Source organism: Bombus impatiens, unplaced genomic scaffold (genome assembly GCF_000188095.3).
Source record: "Bombus impatiens unplaced genomic scaffold, BIMP_2.2 scf_0019, whole genome shotgun sequence".
NCBI classification, from domain to species: Eukaryota; Metazoa; Arthropoda; class Insecta; order Hymenoptera; family Apidae; genus Bombus; species Bombus impatiens.
The window spans coordinates 554465-574090 of record NT_176438.1 but is presented as its reverse complement, the minus strand read 5'-3'; the positions used below and the strand labels follow the sequence as shown (position 1 = coordinate 574090).

Genomic DNA, 19626 nt, shown 5'->3' with positions numbered 1-19626 from the left:
TTAGTAGTCAAATTTTGAGTACTGTTACTCGTTCCCATTCCTATATTTATCTAAAAATTGTCTTACCGCGCTGTTTATTTGTCGAAGTATAGGTTATTCAAGCATAATGTGCGAAATTTTATAAATTCAATAAGTTATTAATTAACATTTTGTTTCTCCTGAATATAATAAAGACGCTCTAAAGTGTACAACGTTTAGTTGTAAAAATCACAAAAGTTTAAATGAAAAATCGTAAAATATTCAAATCGCAAGATGTGTAAAACAAAATTGATTACATCAGTTTTGGAACATGTTCTTAAAACGCCAAATTTCGGACAATGTTTACAAAAAGTAATGTTTTTCATTGTTTTGTGATCTTTTTTCTTCTAATTACATATAATAGCAATTCATAAAATACAATAAATATTATATACTATTAGGTTAACCCAAAAGTCTTCTCCGTTTTATAAGGAAATAATAGATACACATTTCTTGATTTATATTATTACATTATATGTTATATATAATATATAATATGGTATAATATAGTATATATTTATTATTTCTTTATAAAATGAAAGAAATTTTTGGGACAACCTAATAAATTACAATTAATTGAATAAAAATTAAATATAACAATAAGTTCATTTTTGTCTTATTGTGAAATAATTTTATACTTGTTTACTAAACAGCTCCAAATAATCTCAGCAGGAAATGGAAACTGTAAAGCACAATTAATCATATCCGAGGAGCATTTAAACTTAGGTGGTACTTTGCATGGTGGTTTCACAAGTACGCTAATTGATTGTGTTTCTACATATGCTGTAATGACACATGGAAATAATTCACCAGGTGTCTCAGTAGATTTAAATATTACGTAGGTATAACCATAATTATAACAAGAGCTATATATATTTATAACTGGTTATAATGTAATAATAATAATTAATATATAGGTTTATGAAACCTGCCCTTCCTGGAGACCTGATAACAATTGATGCCAAAACTGTACGTGGTGGAAAAACACTAGCGTTCCTTGCAGTAGATATTACAAAAGACGAGGGGAAGCATGTAATTGCTCATGGACGGCACACAAAATTTGTTGGACAGAAATAAAGCAGTACATATATTGTTGTATAGTGTTAATATTTAATGAACAGAATACTTTAGTACATGGATATATTATAAAACCTGAATAAGTTCCAGTAATGTTTCAATGTGTATATAGTGTGTATATGTTTATATAGCTACACAAGTGAATACAATTTCTTTACTGGATGCTGCATTATGATATCCTTCAAATATTGATCTATTCTTAGTTTTCATTGAATATTTTTATTTAATGCATATTTCCAAAAATTTAGATCTTTCTGAAATGAATCAATAAACACTTTCTACAATACTCCTACAAATTTGCTAGGAGCTAACATGTACATAATATAAAACAAACACATGGCACATGATCATAGAAATGTAAGCGTTCAACATAACAGTAATCAATATCAAAACTGTACATATTAAGTAGCAAATGTATTTATGATTCGTTTTCCTTTAAACTTTGTGTTAAATATAGAACTTGTTAATAAAATTATTTTGTGCATATCATTAATAGCTAGTTGATACAATAGTTACGTATTATCTACGTAAAAGGAAAGAGGGCAAGGTGATATGTAAATCTTTTCATTGCTAAAAAAGAAAAATGTTATTGCATAGGATACAATTAAAATATTTTTATCGTTTTACTTATGTCAATTCTGAAATGTATCTATATTATGCCATTAAAGCAATATGTGACTCTCTGCAGCTTCAAAAATGATAAAAGTGGGAGATCGACAACAGTGCGATTTAAGCTCTATTATTGCTTCTATAAATATCATTAAGCTCTTTTTAGTACCATTAATGTATCAAATATGAGACTAGAGATAATAACAGATATCTAAATAACGAATTCGAATCTGACAGGAGAGCAATAAACAGCTAATCTCCTAATAAACCCAATTGGGCTTCTATACTTCGTGTATGTACAGTAATAAACGTGAAACGTTAATGAATATCTAATACGAAGCGAATTTAAGATAAATTGGACGCGCGTTGGAACAATGGTACATCGTCTATTGTTCTACTTCGATTTCTTCACGTCCTCTAAAAGTGATCTCAGTTCTTTTATCTTATGAGACAAAGATTCTACAAGATCTATAACCTTCCTAAACTCCTGTTCGGTTTCTTCGATTGTTCTCTCTAAATATTCTGTTTTTTCACTCTGGCTCTGTGTATTTGTATCCTTCAGAGAGAAACTATTTTGCGATGGCAAATATTTGGCTGCGCTACGTCTGAATCTCGAAATTGTGTTACTCTGATCTTCACATCCATCGCAACATTCGGACCAAACTCTTAAGTCTACATATGGAATCTCATCGCAGGTGACGAACTTATTATCACCTTCGGGCAGTAAGAACACATTTGGTTGAATTCTGTTAATATTGTCGCCATTATCGCATAGGATCCTAGCTAAGCTCGTTTGTTTTATCTGTGCGAGTTGTTCTGGTTTAAAAACAGTCGGACTCTCATACCAAAATCTGTCGCCATTTCTAGTACGTTTAAATTGCTCTAACAAAATACATTGGAAGAGTGGTCCTAGTTTGGCATTAGGCAGTTGATCCTCCAGTACTCCACCAACCCAGACATCTATGTTCCCAGGATGACCGTACAGTTCTCTTAATTTTTGTCTAACCCTAGCGCTGCGAATTTCACCGGCTAGATCCTCGAAAGTTTCAACGTAAGACATATTGCAGAATCGTCGCCATTCTAAATAACCTGGCAGTGCATGATCTCTGCCCCGCTGGATATTCATCGCAGCTAAATCTAAAGCCACCGCATGGGCAGTATGGAATAATTGTTCCGTCAGTTCTGAGTTCAAATTTTCTTCGGGTAATTTCAATTTTGCGGCAGTGCCAAACATTCCTCTCATAAGAGGGTCCACGCCGCCTTCCTCGACCAATCTCCACGGCGAAAAGAAGGCGTCTCTTAGCTTAAGAGGACCCTGGGGAATCGGTTGAAAAGATTCGTTAAGACGCTGCAACTGAGGTTGAATCAATGTATGACCGAATCTTAAAGCTGCGGTAGCAAAAACATTGGAGATACTAGCATCGAGGTTAGGATCATAACCTCGATACGAACCTAAAAGTTCTTCTGCAGTTTTACCAAATACATGAGGCATCCAGTATTGATATGTAATATGTTGCATCTCTGCACCTACGATCTTCCTAGCTTCTTGATACAATTTTTCCCCATTCCATTGAGGGTTCATATCACGTAAAAAGCGAGCTATGCGATTATGTTCGCGTAACCATATCGTGTGCATTGCTAGAAGGCCCACTTGTTCATTGGCTCTGATATCTCCGGCTACGAAGCAATTGATCGAACTTTCTACAGGATTTCTCCTGCAATCGACGAATTGACCGTTAGCGTATGGCAGAAGAGGTTTATGGCCAGGAATTGCAGGCCCTTCTCGCAAAAGACCATGATCTGTGGTCAAGTCACGGAGATCTCTGGCTAAGGCATCGTCGTAACCATATACTTGAGAGGCATCCATGTAGCTGGTTAGCTGATTTAATTGTTCTCGAGGAGTGAGACTGCCCCATAATAAACTGGTTGCACCAGAACCGCAAACTGCACTCGTTCTGATAAAATCAATGCACCTTCTATTATTGACTCTAGGGTCACCGGGTGGAACATCCATGGGGAAGCAAGGTGCAGCATTGTCACAAGACTTCTTACAATCTATGCCATCCCATGATTCGCTAGAAACTGATGGAAGAGCGTGATCTAAGTCATGATCCATGAACTGACCCCACTGCATCACCATATGCGTGATTCCACTATCTGAAGTTACATTATGAGTGGTTATTAGCGTTGTGGAAACTAAACGCGCAGAAGGTTTCGGATATCCATAGTAACGGCGATTTCTTTCCCAACCGACTGGTGATGAAAATCCATTCTCGTAAATTGGTTGTAAAACTCTACGGAATCCAGTATAGGAAGAACCCCAGGTTGGATGTCGTAAGTTGTTGCAGCTGCCATCTATGTTACGGTACTTATTGTGATAGCACATGTTTGTGCAATTCTGACGGTGTCTGTGGCCTGTGCATCCAGATAACCTTTCGATTTCTCTAACCTGTGGAATGGTTGAAATTTGTTAATAACTTAAAATATTATTATACAAAAATTAACTAAACCATAACTCAAACAAACCTGTTCCGCCGTTAGAATTTCCTCATATCGGAATTCAGTGCTGGTGTTCGCACTCAGGCCAGAGTTTACCATTCGTCGTATATTTACGAGCGTTCTTTCGAAAATTTCAGCAGGTCTGGCAGCTGCGCGACCGACTGCATCTGGGAAACGCGCGAGTCTCAGTGGATTCGTCCGCGCAGATCCGCTAAGAAGATCTATCAGCGTGTTATTTATGGCTCGATCGATCTCCTCGGTTGCGTCTTTGAAGGCTCTGATCACAAGAACATCTGCTGCTTCGGGCTGGCGAACGCGTACCAACGCCTGGGCGGTTGCTCGACCATATTGGTTCACGGCGGAGCATTCATATCTGTGTACACAATTCTTGACTTATGACGGTGAAAACAAACATACATCGCAATATCAGAAACCCGTTAAGATGTTGCATTTAAAAATTTAGTAAGTTTTCCTACACTCATCTATATGTCATAGTTATGGCAATATTTATGTCTATTCTCATATATTCTTGGATTTTTCTACTATATTCCATTCAAGGTTATAGATCATAGACCACTTAATATTTTCCTATATGTTTTAAATAAATAACACAAGAAATGCTAATAAAAAGTATCAAAATTCACCTTCCAGTATCGGCAGCAGTAACATTATAAAGATACAAGCTCCCCCCGCGCGATACACGAAATCTAGACCCTTCGACAGCTGTACCATCCTTCTTCCACTGTATCACGGGTTTAGGAAAGCCTTCTACTCTGCAGGGGATCTCTATAATGGCTCCAGATTCCGCTTCCATATCGTGTGGCTCATACGTTAGCTTAGGAGGACTATAAGACTCATCTACTACCCTCAGATCCGCGCTTGTTTCAGCGTATCCATTAGAGTTTTTCGCTTGGCAAACGTATCTAGCTGAGTCTGATTCTTTTACAGCAAATATTCTCAACAAACTTCCTTCGTCTTCTATGGCGATACGACCACCAACGTTTAACATTTGACCATTTCTCCACCACTGAATAGTTGGTGCAGGACGACCATCCACTTTACAGATAAAAGAAGTATCTACTCCAACTTGGACAGTTTGTGACTCAGGCAACTCGGTAAATCTTAAGGATGGTGATACTGTGATTACTGCTCTGGCCTTTCTTGATTTCGTGAAGCCCATTTCGCTCTTGGCCATGCATTCGTATTCACCAGTGTCTTGTTCCGTTACATCTGATATTATTAATGTTCCATCATCCTCGATCACATAACGGTTCCCATCGGCGGATACTTCATTAGAGTCCCGCATCCACTTGATTTCCGGTATCGGGTCTCCTATTACCTCGCAGGTGAAGCTGATGGTCCCTCCCAGCCTGACCTCTACATCCTGGGGACCGTTCATTATGCGTGGCTCAGCTGAAAAACGAAAATGAGAATTTAAGAATAATCTATAGTTAAATAATTGTATAATCATATTGGTAGGTATATTAATGATTTGTAACATTGGAGTGGATAAAATTTTTCATTTGCTTTTAACTCTCTATAATAACATTTTGTTTCCTTATGTAGATTTATGTCATTAGAGATCTTTGTTTGCTTATATAAATTTATGCTATTGGAGATTTTTATTTATCTATGTTATTGAATAGATACAAAATAATATACATCTATATTATTAAAAATTTTACTTACTATAGCTTTACATTAAGCAAATAATATTGGAATAACTAAAATTCTTTTTGCTTTTAATTTTCTTACTTTGTTAACTTTGCTTACATACAATTACATTAACAAAAATTATAATTGATTACGATTTCTCACTTTAATCTAAAACGTAGTAATAATAGCTTAAAAAATTGTTTAATACTAAATAAATTTTTCTATTTTTAATTGCATTTAAAAAAGGGAGTAGCTGAACTGTTTGAAATCAATTTAGGCATGGCTGGTATATTTACCAAAGGTACTAATGTCAATCTGTTAAAAACTGGTGCACGCGTATAGCTGTAGCCAAGTTTATTTGTAGTTGTCTAGATACGTAAAATGATTCGTGTTTCTCACTCTGATCTAATTTGAAACTGATATGATTAGACAGTTTGACATAATTGTGTTGAATAATTCATATCAGAGTGTTCTTTAAATAGACAAGAGAAGATGATGTTTGTTTTTATACTTAATATACTTTTTGCCTTTCATCGAACATGTGTGACCAGGTAATCGAGGATAATCGAGAAAACAGACGTGTCATTCCCAGCCAGACTCTCCCCACTTTGTCTTCATCACCATCAGCAAATTAACTTTCTCAATAAAAAGTTTCTAACTGTAAAAACCAACTGTAACCCGCAATATTTTCTAATGTCGTAAAACAAAGTTCTCTTAACGCCATTAAGAGCGATGCGTCTCGCGAGAGCCATAAAGGAGCGCAGTGGTCGATACTTCCTCTTGTTTCTACTTCATTTTATTCGACCTTTTTGTTCGTATATATGAAATCTCAAATTTTAACCACTTGATTTTCAACTATTTAAAATATCCAAAGAAATATTTTGCAGCTTTAAATTACTTTTACGTTTGAACTAATTATTATATCTATCCACTTTTCATCTCTTCATATGTGTATTTCTATTCCTTATTTTTTGATAAATAGAAATTCTGAAATATGCAATATTTTTTAGTTATTTCAATATTAATTACTTGGAAATAAAATTGTCAAATAAGTTTCAATACTTTGTTACCCATACTAGAGTTAAAATGACTTCATTTCTTCTCATGAAAGAGATCCTAACCTATGTCTCGTAATTTTAGTGTTATACCTAGATCTATGTAACCCTACATTTTCTTATCGTTTCAACGATCAGGTGTAATAAGGATAGCTCAATTACTCAACTGCAATGAAAATCGTTCATCGACATGCTTGTCAACGATCTTCCCTTCATCTCATTGGGCGACTGGCAAAAGGCTGCCATCTCTGATGGTTTGTTTTGAAGCCTCTGCACCAGCCAGACCAAATTACAGTCGCAAACGAGAGCATTGCTATCTAAACGGAGACGTGTCATGGGTCCCACATTGTGAAAAGCGTCCGCTGGTAGGTGATGCAGTAGGTTGCTATGCAAGAAAAGTCTCTCCAACGATGGCAAATCATTAAATGTGCCCTTTCTGATTTCTTTCAGATGGTTGAAATGTAGATATAGTTGTTCCAAGTTTGGCAGGCCGGAAAATGCCCCTGGTGAAATTCGTTCCAAACGATTCTTATATAGATAGAGGATCCTTAAGTTTGATGCACCTTCGAAGGTTCTTGGTAAGAGGTGTTTGATGCGATTATCGTTCAATAGAAGCGTGTGTAAGTTGGATAGACTGTGGAAGGAGCCAGGTCGTATCTCGGCTATGTTGTTGAATCGTAGATCACTGTAAAATTAATTTAGTTTCGTTAATGTAACAGAAATATATTAATTACAAAGAATATATTCCAAATAAGATATGTTTAATGATAATAGAATATTTTAATTATATATTAGTAACAGGATATTTAGAATAGAGGTAGAATATTTAACTATTATATATTGATCTAAATTGAGAAATTAATCCAATTTTGTTAATATGATAGAACGGTTTTATAAGTATAGAGAAAGTATATGGTAGAATATAGAGAGATATAATATACATAAATTATAGAAGTTATTTAATAGATGGACCATCTTCCCACAATGGAATATTTTTAATTACTAATTGACGCAATGCTAAAGACATAAAAGTTATGAATTGCGAAAGAATATGCAAAGTATATAAAGTCAAGGTTGTCAAATGGAGAAGAAGATCGAGAAGAGTAGGAAGAATTTAGTGGAGGTGTCTTAAATACTCTGACATCACTTCAATTTCTCTCCTACGACACCAGTGTATTTCAAATTATATCTCGCTCTTACATATTTTGCGATCTGTTTTAAGTTCTACTTTGTCTAATATCTCCCTCCCGTCAAAAGCTCCATATATTCATATTACAAAAACTTCCATTTAATCTATTCTACAAACTTGAGCTGAAGACAGCAAAGAAGCTCTTAATTTCAGAGATTACGCAGAAAGATCGCTATGTCGACTGACTCTTATGTTCCTCTCACAGTTGAGCAATAATCGTGCTCTAAGTATCGATTACAGCCGCAATCGGCTTGACAAGAACTCGCGAACCAACGAAGGAACTTTAACTCGAAACTCAAAATAATTCCCACTGAAAGTTGGTCAATTGCAACTCCTTCTAATAAACCCTTTGATGTATAATCTCGTTCCTGAGTATAGGTCAGAGCTAATCATTTACTGCTTTAACATTTTATTTAAAGAAAGATATTAAAATATTAGACAGAAATTCAGTAGTCCATAATTTTATAATTGCAAATTAAATTTAGAGTTAAAATTTCAAAATTCAACTAGAGAGTTGAAAATTTGGAAAAGAATTAAAATTAATCTTTGATACAAGCAGAGCTTCTCTTCATTGTAATTTGATCCTTAACATTAGAACTATCAGTGACTAAAGTATGAAATTTGTATCAAAATGAGAAGTATATGATAAAATATATAATACAATAGGAAAAATAAGCCCTTATCTATATATGTTACGAAGGACCATTAAAATCTTCAAAAATGTGATACTACAAATGTATGAAATCTCTATATTTTAGTAGTTCTAATATTAAATCGCGAGCGTGACTCGATATTATAAATAGGACAAATGCTTAATTATTCATCGAACGAACATAGATTTCACAGATCTCCCTGCATTTTGTCGAGAAGCAATAACGATCAATGTGTTAGGCATCATTACACGATTCGCCGCTACAAAGATCGCCAGAGCTATAGAGCGCGAATCTCTTAATTAACGATTTTACTCGACTCGTTGCACATTATTTCCTCCGTCTAAATTGTCAGGCGAGTTCTCGGTTCAACGCGTCGGTATTTTAACCTCTTTATCGCTCCAGCTGATCTTCCAGAGCTTCGTTCCGTGGCGAACCACCGGCCAGACGAACGAAAATGGAACGATCCGTGAGTAGAGCCGACTGCTCGCGACACACTACGGCATAATAAAAGATTCTTCTGCTAGAAAGCTTTCACAAGCAACCACGTTTGTATTCTGCTTCTTATTTTTCCGCATCGTGCACCTTTTCATTCATATTTTTCTCAATTTCTTGCCATGTGTGGTAAAGACGAGGGAATGGTTATGCCTGGAAAGAAGAATGGGAAAGAAAAATCGTGGAAAATATTAGAAGTGAAAGAGGGATTCGATGAACTATTCGATTTAGGTATTGTTTGATATTTAGAGAGAATAAATATGTCTGACATGAATAGTGATAATTTGATAATTATCCAATTATCTTTATCAGTTATATAATAGTAATATTTATGTGTGATATTAATATACACTGAGTCGCTTAGGTGGTCTTCTTTCAAGCAATTATTATAAGTATTTGCAGTGATTCGTTGAACAAATTATTCTATCAATTATATCTCCTTACTTCTTTTTCTGTAAAATGCACCAATTCTACAGAAAACAAATTTTACTCTAAAAGCAAGCTTTAACTGTCGATATACATTATGTATAATTCTACCAAGAATCGTATTAGCTAGAGAAACATACAAAAATTATCATAATATTCACTAGTTGGGTATACTACCATACTATGTCGTTTCCCAGGCGTTCTTCGAATATCATAAATATCTTCCATATTTTCTATCACAACATTTCACGTAGAAGAAGATTATAATAGAGGATAGTTCTCTTTTTGTCAACATTTACATTTTCTTCGTTCTTCTTCTTAATGCTATTTCCATCCGTAAATCACGATTTCATCTTAGAATATATTAATGTAAAGTATCCAAGAGGAAATATCGATCATCCTGATTGATAAAAAGGAAATTACATATCTAATGCGTATGATGTACTATGGCAGAAAAGGAAGCCAATAAAAATGATAATGAGCTGGAAATAAATTTACTTTCACTGCGGCACGATGACTTTGCTATTTTACTTTCGGATTGACATAAATATTAATGGTGGGCATTATTTAACTCTGTCGATCGTTATAATTTTCTCCGTAATTCGACATCAATGAGATCGGTTCGATAAAAAGTTATCGCTATTAATATTAAAGGACTATCATGTCGATGAAATTTATGACAGCCAATAGTGACATTATTAGCGTACATTCAAAATTTATATTTCTAAAAATATTCAATAATATTGATTCTTTGATCTATGTTCTTTTAATTTTATTCAGCAAATTCTGGTACCAAGATGACGCCATAGTTTGTCACTAGTTCGACTCATGATTCACACGTGCTTATATGGAATTACAACGTTTGCGGTTTTTCTGACAATTCTTGTTTGTGCACTTCCTTCACTCGGTCAACGTAAGCTGCAACTTAAATATAATTATCTTGACATAAGTTGAAACCTTGAAATTGAAATGAATAAAAAATCAAATTTATAAGAAAAAACAATTTTGTTTTGAATCATTATTAAAGTAATATATCATTCAACTTTGTCAAATATTAAATATATAATAACATTATTAAAATATTCATAATTATCATGGAATAGAAAAATTGTTAAATAATTGAAATGGAAAATCAAAAAAAATGGAAAGTATTTGATATTCCAACTAAAATTAATAATACAAAATAAAATATTTACGATGTTTTTCCAATAATTTTATCGCAAATAATTCCAAGTCCTATATCCTTGTATCTTGTATAAGCTTCAGAATAATTTTTCCAATGTGTATTCACGGCTTAATTGTTTAGACAGCAGTCGCTGGATCGGGAGAACTTTTATCTCGAAAGCATATCGGTAATTTAACAAAGGTGTGTTTATTCAATGAAGTCAGGACAAACCCCACTTAATGGTGCTCGATATTCAGGTCAATATCCATAATAGGTATACCTGCGCCGATCGATCTGGATACCGTTCATTTCATCATTTTAAAAGATTCTCGGTCCACGAAATTACGTGTAACGCCCAACGCTTGCAGCTTCTAATAAAATACTTGCTCAACTTTTAATCACTATCTCCTTCTTCGTTATAAATTATAAGCAATATCCGCTGTAAAATTTTATATATTAAATTATGACAAAAACTAATGCAATGAAATTCATAGAAATTTTTGTCTCTAGTTACTTTCAGTTTACTTATAATATATTAAATCTTACTTGTGAAGTATCTATCATAATATGAAATGTTAATTAAGCTTAGTTTCGTTTGATATGCTCTATTATAATCATCTTTAAGAAACATCACTTTAAATAAAGTTTTACTTTGATTAAAAACTTCTATCATTAATCTTGAAGACATGTTCAGAGTTGTGCTTCAACCTTCATCATCTTGTCTATTTCATTTAAAGTTACTATATTACTCTCGTTTATCTAAAATCGATTTATGAAGTTCTAGAATTTTATTCAATTTATTCTCATTAGATGTTACTTTACCTTAAAATTGTATTTATCATGTTACCTTTTTTTTCTTCTGACATATTCATATTATTTGTATTAGAAATAATTCTCGAAATAGGTTAGAAATTAAATTAAATTCTATCAAAATATTTGAAAAATAGTCTCTACTGTCATCTGGTGGTCAGTTGCTCCACCCACCTTATTGGAATATATCAGGTTATCCGAAAAGTTTCTTTCGCTTTATAAGGAAATAATAGACGTACAATATTTTTTGTTTTATATTAGTTTATCGAATTATGCACGAACGTAATAATAGAAATATAACGAAATGGATCATACCTAATTCAATAAAATAATGTAAAACAGGAATTGTTGTTCATCTAATATCACCTTATGAAACGAAAGAAACTTTTCGGACAACCTAATATTTTCAAACATATCATTGACATATTCCCATTCGTTAAAAATGTGCAAAAACATTTACGTTTACAATGGTTTGATTGTATTATACAAATGCTTGACTAGACTTGAATTAATCGTCGTAACGAGCGACCCTACTTCATTGTCTTGGTAAGGATACTTGAACTTAACGAGACCATTTTACCCGATAGAAAAAGTAGAAACCATCAAGGAGTCATCGTATCGGCTATGAATCGAAATGCGATTCGAACCCCTCTCCAAATGAAAACATTCAGCCCCTTAACGAACAGTAATTTTATTCATGCTCTATTTCGTATGCTATCTATTTAATGGGAGTTAGTCTGATAGATCTTCATTATTCTTTTTTACCAATTTTTACGACTAACCTCCAAGCACTCCGTGTCTGCGCTGGTTATAAACAGAAAATTATAATGTACCAATAATAATAATAATAACAACAATAATAATAATACAATAAAATAATAATAAATAGACTACAGATATTTACGCATTTATTGAATATTTAAAGAATACTTGTTATAATACTTAGTAGATAAAATAAATTTCTACTTAAATTCCATATTTTTAGATATATTCGTAACAATATAAAAATGCATGAAAATCTGCAGCAGAATAATAGCTAATCACAAGAAGTATAAATATGGATAACTTATATAGCAGAAAATGATGTTATTATCCAAGAAACTGTAAACTATTTCGGTTGATAGTTGGAATGCAACTGAATTATTTAAAGACAATGCCTAAAGTTAGATTTACGTAAATGTTTGTGTTAAGAGTGTGCCATAGTTTTGAAGGCAGTTAAGTACATGTGCCCATATTGTTTTGACTACGCATTTAAGTGCGCAACTGCGCAGCTGGTAATTTGATCTACCTTTTTCATGGGCCGATGCTGTAGGATCAACATTTTTCTCAATTCTTTTGTGAGTACATACACAATACATATAATCAACAGCTGATAACTCCAACTCTGTCATTGAAAATATTATAGTGTTACCTTATTGCAATATTTGGACTTAGTACACAGGAAAAAAAGATTAAAAATTCTTTAATTAAATTAATGCTTTCCTTATTACGATACAATACAACTAGTAATAATACAAAAATTAATGAAAATAGCGTCAATTAAAAGAAGGCTGTAAAGGTCAGTTCATATGCTCATAGAGGGCGGAGGAGTTTAACTACGTCTGTCAAATATCAGTTATTTCTTAATACAAACGATTTATTATTAGCGAGGAAGAAATCGCAGGAAATTCGTTGCACAAATTTGTTCTAAACAGATTTAACATCGCTAAAAGGAAATCGATCATGCTAAAGTGGAGGGAAAAACAGAGATCTTTTCAATTCGAGGAATGGTGTTTGTTTTGTACGTTTCATTTGACGTTCAGCGGCAGGACTAATTTATTATAGCGATCTAGTGCACAAGCGAACGGGATTAGATTTTTGCGCAATCCTCGTTTATTGGTAAAGGAAGAAGTTCCATTGCGAGAGGAAATGCTTAGCTAGAATATTATTCGTGATCTTCGAATTTCACTTAAAAAGAATTTTTCTTTTACCTTTTCAATAATGTAAAGTTCTTTAATTATTTTTATTAAATATCTGTTTACTTTTTCCATTAGAGGTTATGTGATAAAAGTTAAATAATTAATAAACTCGCTTATCACTTCTGTTTGCAAATAATTGTCAGTCATTTATAGACGATGAAAAAGGTAAATCTTCTATTCTTTTTAAAATTTTCGTTTCACTGTTTCAACAAATCTTTATTTATGTAACATAAAGCTTTTTCATTGTTCTTATTAAATTTTCTTTTTACCCATTTTTGGAAAGACCAAGAAATTAAATTAGAGGTTATGTGACAAAAATTAAATGCACAATTGATAAATTTGCTTATATTGTTCCCGTTTTAAAATAATTATCAGTCATTAATGGATCATGAAAATAGTAAATCTTCCAATTTGATAAAGATATTACTTTAGAAAGTTATAGTGGACTAAAACAGAATGTCTTCTTTCGCAAGACGACGAAGAGTTTGAAGAAGATAAATTTGACTTATATAGAATTACGTCATCGACTGATTATTGTGTTTCAAGTTATGTATTTAAGCTTGATAAGAAGAGTATAAATTATTTCACGATATTCTATTATGAAGGAGACCGCCCGGTTTAGCCGAGAGGCAATGGTTCAATTAATGGTGATTTCTTTTAATTACATTTTTTTACAGATATGAATATTACAGCGTGTACTCGTCCCTGAGTGATCTCCCGATGCAAACATTCTACCGTTCTCATTCTAAACAAGATTCAATTGTCGTGTCGATAATCTTGTAGTTTATGTTCAGCTTTACCATTAGCCATTTTATCATGCATTAAAACTGAATGTGAGAAAACTCCACTTCAGCAGGATTTCATGATTTGTTCAAAGGAATTTTGTCAAACTTTAATAAATTTCTTCAAACAGAAAGAGATCTCATGTTACCAGAGTTATATGTGTATGTATATATACATTTGAAACAATATAAACAATTTTAAAGTAAGTTTATTTTTAAAAATACATTTTCATGTATTTTTCTGTATTCATATTTCAATACTCATTAGCTTACATTCATTTCTATAGTTAACAAGAAAAAAAAGTAGTAAAAGCGATCAGAGGCAAATATCGAAACACAGTCCTTAACCCCATTGAGGGTGATAAAATTGATAAAATATATGATGTGTGAACATTATCTATAGATATATTCTTATCGCCTTTTCGCCCGTTTAAATACATATATTGGTTTTCTTGCTCAAAAGAAATAATCTAATGCTTGTTTTATAAAAGAAAAGGAAGACAGGATTAACATATAATGTACAATATACACGCATACCCATTCCTACAGTATACGGATGATGTCATGCCCAGAAATGTTGATAAGAACGGGAGACTTGTTGAGGAAGATTCTGAAAATACTATTAAAAAGGAGTATAACAAAGAAGAAGAAATGTTATCTTTTTGTGAAAAAGTTAATTTATCGTTGACCTTTTGGAAATATTTCATGCTATTTAAAAATTAGATAAAAAGATATTAAGATATTCATGAATTGTGTAGAAACTCGAAAATATAACGACTATTTATTAGTGTTTATTTTGGACTTTTTATATGCAGAGCTTAAAAAGTAACTAAAGATTACTAAAAATTCACCAAAACAGGAGCGACTTCTTGCTTAAGAAATTACAATTTTATTTGAAATGAGTGTTAAAGAATTTTTAGAAAGACTGCTTTATATTTGAAAAGAAGATCCAAAGAAAGATGTTAAAAAAGTGCCAAATTTGTGTTGGTACATGTTCTTTTATTGGAACTAGACGAAAACTGAATCCAGTACAAATTACTTCGTCGCGTACAGCTTATGGAGAGAATAGATTGCACATGTGCAGTCAAGAATTCGTATTTACGCTATCCACTTTTGTTCCACTCTTCAAACATTCATTTACGTCCGCTTGTCCGCTTCTTATATATAGTTTGAGCTGCACGGTCACGCCTATTTTAACTGTATTCGTTTACATGCATCTGCAGCACACGAAGAAGCATTGAGGTATCGAATTATTTATACGATTGACGATCTTCTTACGACCTCGATTGTATCGATTTTACTAAAAAATCAATTACAACAATCTAAATGCAATACAAAATTTATTTGATATTTCTCTTATGATTTTATTCCAGAACAGAAGAAAAGAAGATTTTTTAAAAAAATTAACGTATTGCTTAGTCAAAATTGATCATTCAAGAAGAGATCATAAGATCATAAGGATGGTTCAAGAAATCATAATATGACCATTTAAGCGTATATACAAGGAGTACAAGGTCATCAAGTAAAACAGATTCTGAGAACCTAAATTGATCTGTGGCTTCTTCCCTTTGTGTTAATTCACAAGATGTTGAAAACTGAAAGATAAACTATCTTTGTTTATAGAGTTGATGCATTATTTTCTTTAGAAATATCAGATATTTGTAATTCTGTAGGAAATATTATACCTCAGACTTGAAGACTTAAAGTAAGCATAGGATCATATGCTTGAGTGACTTTTTCGCGTGGAATAATCTAAAATACAATAACCTGTGTATATAATATGGCTATCCGATATATGTATTAATACAACATACACGCGATTCCTTTCATCTTTGATGAAACGCGATCCTCCAATTACCTGGAAAAATATACTCACGTACATATCTTTGATTAAAAGCTATTGCTTCCATACCATTAAGACAGTCTATCATCATAGAACGTCATAAAGTTTCAATTGACCCGCTGCTGCACGATTTTTCTTAATCATGCCAGAGTTAATTATCTGACTGCTTCTGAACTACGATGGTATATACTTCCTATTAATTCATATAGTATATAATATAAATATATGAAATACAATATTACGCAAGTATATATTTACAGATAATACTTGTAAATTAATTTCAAAGATTCCAAACTTTTCCAGATTTCTTGTATCTTTCAAGTTCTGAATATAAGGACGAGATTTTTTCCAAGAGAAAGAAGAAAATAAACATAGAAAGATTTAAGAAAAGGAAAGGTAAAATTTAATAGTAGAATACTTAAAAAAAAATGTTTAGTTTCAGGAATTTTCAATCTTCAATTTCTTAAAATTAAGATTTTTCAACTTCAAACAGGAAAATATATTAAAAGAATGTTTTTAAATCAACAGGAAAACCAATAACCAACGGATACCATTAAATATCTAAAAATGAAGATATATACCAGCTAGACCATATTTACACTAGACATAAACAACCAATGTAATTCCTCACTTCCCACGTACATTCGCGCTAGAAATATTCACAGTCTACATCATGAATATTTCCCGATTACTAGTGTATCCAAATTTCCCTGTAATTCGCCTAGGGACATCGTATGCATTGATAGATTATCGTGCATTTTTGTATATAACCATCAATCTCTCTCTGAGGGACTAAGTTATACGATGAAAGGGGAAAAAGAACAAAAGAAGAAAAAAGTAGTAGATGTTAAAGAAGCAGCCACTTACAGGACCGTCGTGTTGGTTGGTACTCGTGGTACACGGTTCAGCTTCTGAAACATGCATCTCACGGTGTTTCCGAAGCACATACACTTGTGAGGGCATTCCACGTTCCTCCCGTTTTGCCATTGGTCCGCGTTGGATAATGGCAGGATCAACAGGAGCGAGCAAACGACACTTAACACCAGCCTCATCTTGCTGTACCCACGTGTGATCAGTCTTATTCTTATTAAGGTTGTTCCCCGCACTATTTCGCGCTAGCACGTGCTGGTCATCGAGATAAACGCAGCCTCCGTCTGGCAGCAGTCTTTGGCCACGCGGTACTTTCACTTCTCTCTGTTTCAGAGATCCACGAACCTTTCCTGTAATGTTCGAGCTGGAGCTGAGTGTCCTGCAGCCAGGATCCGTATAATTTTATACATTATGTTGGCTTTATATGGGATAGCGGATTATTTATTACACTTTGGCGGTGGATTTTGAATGCATTTCTTTGAATGGATGTTTGTGAAGAGCATGATAAAGGAAGAAATGTTTGATTATTTGGATATTAAATCTGGTATGTAAATTGTTGTGGGTTGAATATTGGAATGTTATTATAGGCAATGTGGGAGAGAATGATTTTGTAATAGCATAAAAATATCATAAAGGTGTAGCGAATGTTATGTAGATGAAATTTTGAGTATGAAAGTTTTATGTTGTTTATTAGTATAATTTTTTTTCGAAATTTTATACCAGTATTATGAAGTTATTGGTATCCTATGTTAAATGATCTGATAATAGATCTGATGACAGATCTGATAATAGATAGATGATATAATAACAGATAAACTTTAATGATTATATCCATACTTAATAACAAAATTTTAATAGATTACTTTTGCGAAAATATTTTTAGTAATACACAGGATGTATTGTAATTTGACGTAAAAAATGCCTACCCTCTTATACACAGCATATCTAGTTCAAGTATATACCTAAATCTAATCCAAATTAAAAGACTAAATATGTTAACACACAAAATACAAATCTATTCAATCAGAAACTCCAAATCAATTTCAACTAACTCAAACTAACTAGGCATACTCTCCATAATACTCGACTTCCATTATTCCTTGTTAAAAGTTTCAAATAATCTACCCTAAACCTCAATTTCTGAACCTTGTAAAACAAGTCGTTATCCAAGTTCGGTATCCACCAAGTGAAACACTTTTTTCACAGGAACTTCACTATGTAAGAATAAGAAAAATCTAACCCGTGTTTCTGAGCTCAGTCGGTGAGATTCCTTTAGGCCTAAGCGGCCGTCGAATATCGTCTGTGAGAGTCGGTAGACGAAGCAACAGCGGCGACAAAGGAATGAAGAGGCGCGGAAGGACGCCGCCGCTGCGTTGTCGTTTCGTCGTGGCGGCTCGGCTACTACTAGACTAGAGTCGCACAGCGCCAATCCGCTCTGCGCGCGTTAGTAAAGCGTACGTGAGCATTTCTTTGCGAGTCTTTCTCCCCACTCGTTCGCACGAGCCACTCCTCCGGTCCTCTCCCTTCAGTATCTTCTTATTTTTACACTTTTTTTGTGTATTTACCTGCACACGTGGATACACTCGATGATGCGGGAACCTCTATGATACAGCAAGAATGTTATATAGGTTAAGCATCAAAGTTGATATGCTTCAACGTCAACGAGTAAATTGACATAAACATGAGGGGATAATTCAAAGTCGCAATCAATGTTGCATGTGATACACTATTGGATAATTTGAGATTATTTTTGCCAAATATGTGCCTACATATTATATGTATATTGAATCAACTAATAATTTTGTTATTAATTCGAAATTAATGCCACGCTATAGATCAATATACACTTCTGGTAATTTTGTTAACTTGGAGAAATTTTTAATGAAGAATTCTAAACTAATTTCTCTTTCAAATTCTTAGGTTTTAAAGAGAACTTTATTTATATTATTATATTAAGTATTTATCCAACTGCTGGACTCCACTATAATTAGTGAGTATTTCGTCCAAGATCTCCTAGTATGGACTCTTCAGTAAGGCTCTCACCTAACAGACCTATACCTTAGATATAATGAGAGAAGAGAGGAACTATAATTAGTGTCAGTGCATCAATCGGTAATGTTAATTGATATTAAAGATCTTACTATATTATGAAAGTTACTATAATACTACAGGCGAATAAAAGGAAAAAGATGAAACCGATTGATAAGTAAGTCTATCAAGGTTATTTGGTCAGAGTGACAATGAATATTGTGTCTATAGTTCTTAATTATAAAAACGATTCTATTATTTCAGATAGTATAGTTGAATTAATTAATAATTGTTGTCTAGAAGTATCGAATGAGGAAACATAGGTGGATGCAACATGTTGGTAGTGAGTAAAAAGACAAATGACACATCGTTTGGTGATGTATATGAGCAGTCATCAATACAATTAGTGAAATGACTTAACCTCGTATAATCTTTTTCAACAATCTGATTGGGCCAACGTTCTGTAGTCCATGAAACAACACTGATTGTTAGCCAG

General features: G+C 33.2%; 2 protein-coding genes and 1 long non-coding RNA gene across 8 annotated transcripts; 1 reads left to right on the top strand and 2 right to left on the bottom strand.

Annotated features, from left to right (window-relative positions):
- The first annotated feature begins 42 nt into the window (after positions 1-42).
- LOC100746044 (acyl-coenzyme A thioesterase 13) lies at positions 43-1268 on the top strand. The gene is made up of 3 exons (XM_003484558.4): positions 43-330; positions 672-856; positions 936-1268. Exons 1-3 carry the CDS (start codon positions 253-255, stop codon positions 1093-1095), a joined length of 423 nt encoding a protein of 140 aa, XP_003484606.1. The 5' UTR covers positions 43-252; the 3' UTR covers positions 1096-1268.
- Positions 1109-18563, bottom strand: LOC100745923 (peroxidasin homolog). 6 transcript variants are annotated; one of them, XM_003484557.3, is made up of 6 exons: positions 18343-18563; positions 17100-17452; positions 7082-7599; positions 4848-5616; positions 4231-4576; positions 1109-4153 (listed from the first exon to the last, which is right to left on the bottom strand). In XM_003484557.3, exons 2-6 carry the CDS (start codon positions 17282-17284, stop codon positions 2099-2101), a joined length of 3873 nt encoding a protein of 1290 aa, XP_003484605.1. In that variant the 5' UTR covers positions 17285-17452; positions 18343-18563; the 3' UTR covers positions 1109-2098. The 6 variants fall into 6 exon arrangements, with proteins under 6 accessions (XP_003484605.1, XP_012237688.1, XP_012237720.1 ...); XM_012382265.3 differs by having other exon boundaries at positions 18228-18545; XM_012382297.3 differs by having other exon boundaries at positions 18249-18545.
- On the bottom strand, positions 14584-16247 carry LOC117151407. Its single transcript, XR_004461306.1, has 2 exons — positions 16075-16247; positions 14584-15984 (listed from the first exon to the last, which is right to left on the bottom strand). It is a non-coding gene; the product is annotated as an uncharacterized LOC117151407 (long non-coding RNA).
- Positions 18564-19626: the final 1063 nt, after the last annotated feature.

Bases quoted from the DNA above. Each gene is read 5' to 3' on its own strand.
- LOC100746044 (XM_003484558.4), top strand. From the start codon at position 253: ATGTGTAAAACAAAATTGATTACATCAGTTTTGGAACATGTTCTTAAA. The intron at 331-671 runs GTAATGTTTTTC...TTTACTAAACAG, and splicing joins TCGGACAATGTTTACAAAAA to CTCCAAATAATCTCAGCAGG. The intron at 857-935 runs GTAGGTATAACC...ATTAATATATAG, and splicing joins TCAGTAGATTTAAATATTAC to GTTTATGAAACCTGCCCTTC.
- LOC100745923 (XM_003484557.3), bottom strand. From the start codon at position 17,284: ATGAGGCTGGTGTTAAGTGTCGTTTGCTCGCTCCTGTTGATCCTGCCA. The intron at 7,600-17,099 runs GTAAGTGGCTGC...TTAATTTTACAG, and splicing joins CCAACCAACACGACGGTCCT to TGATCTACGATTCAACAACA. The intron at 5,617-7,081 runs GTTGAGTAATTG...TTCGTTTTTCAG, and splicing joins GATGAACGATTTTCATTGCA to CTGAGCCACGCATAATGAAC.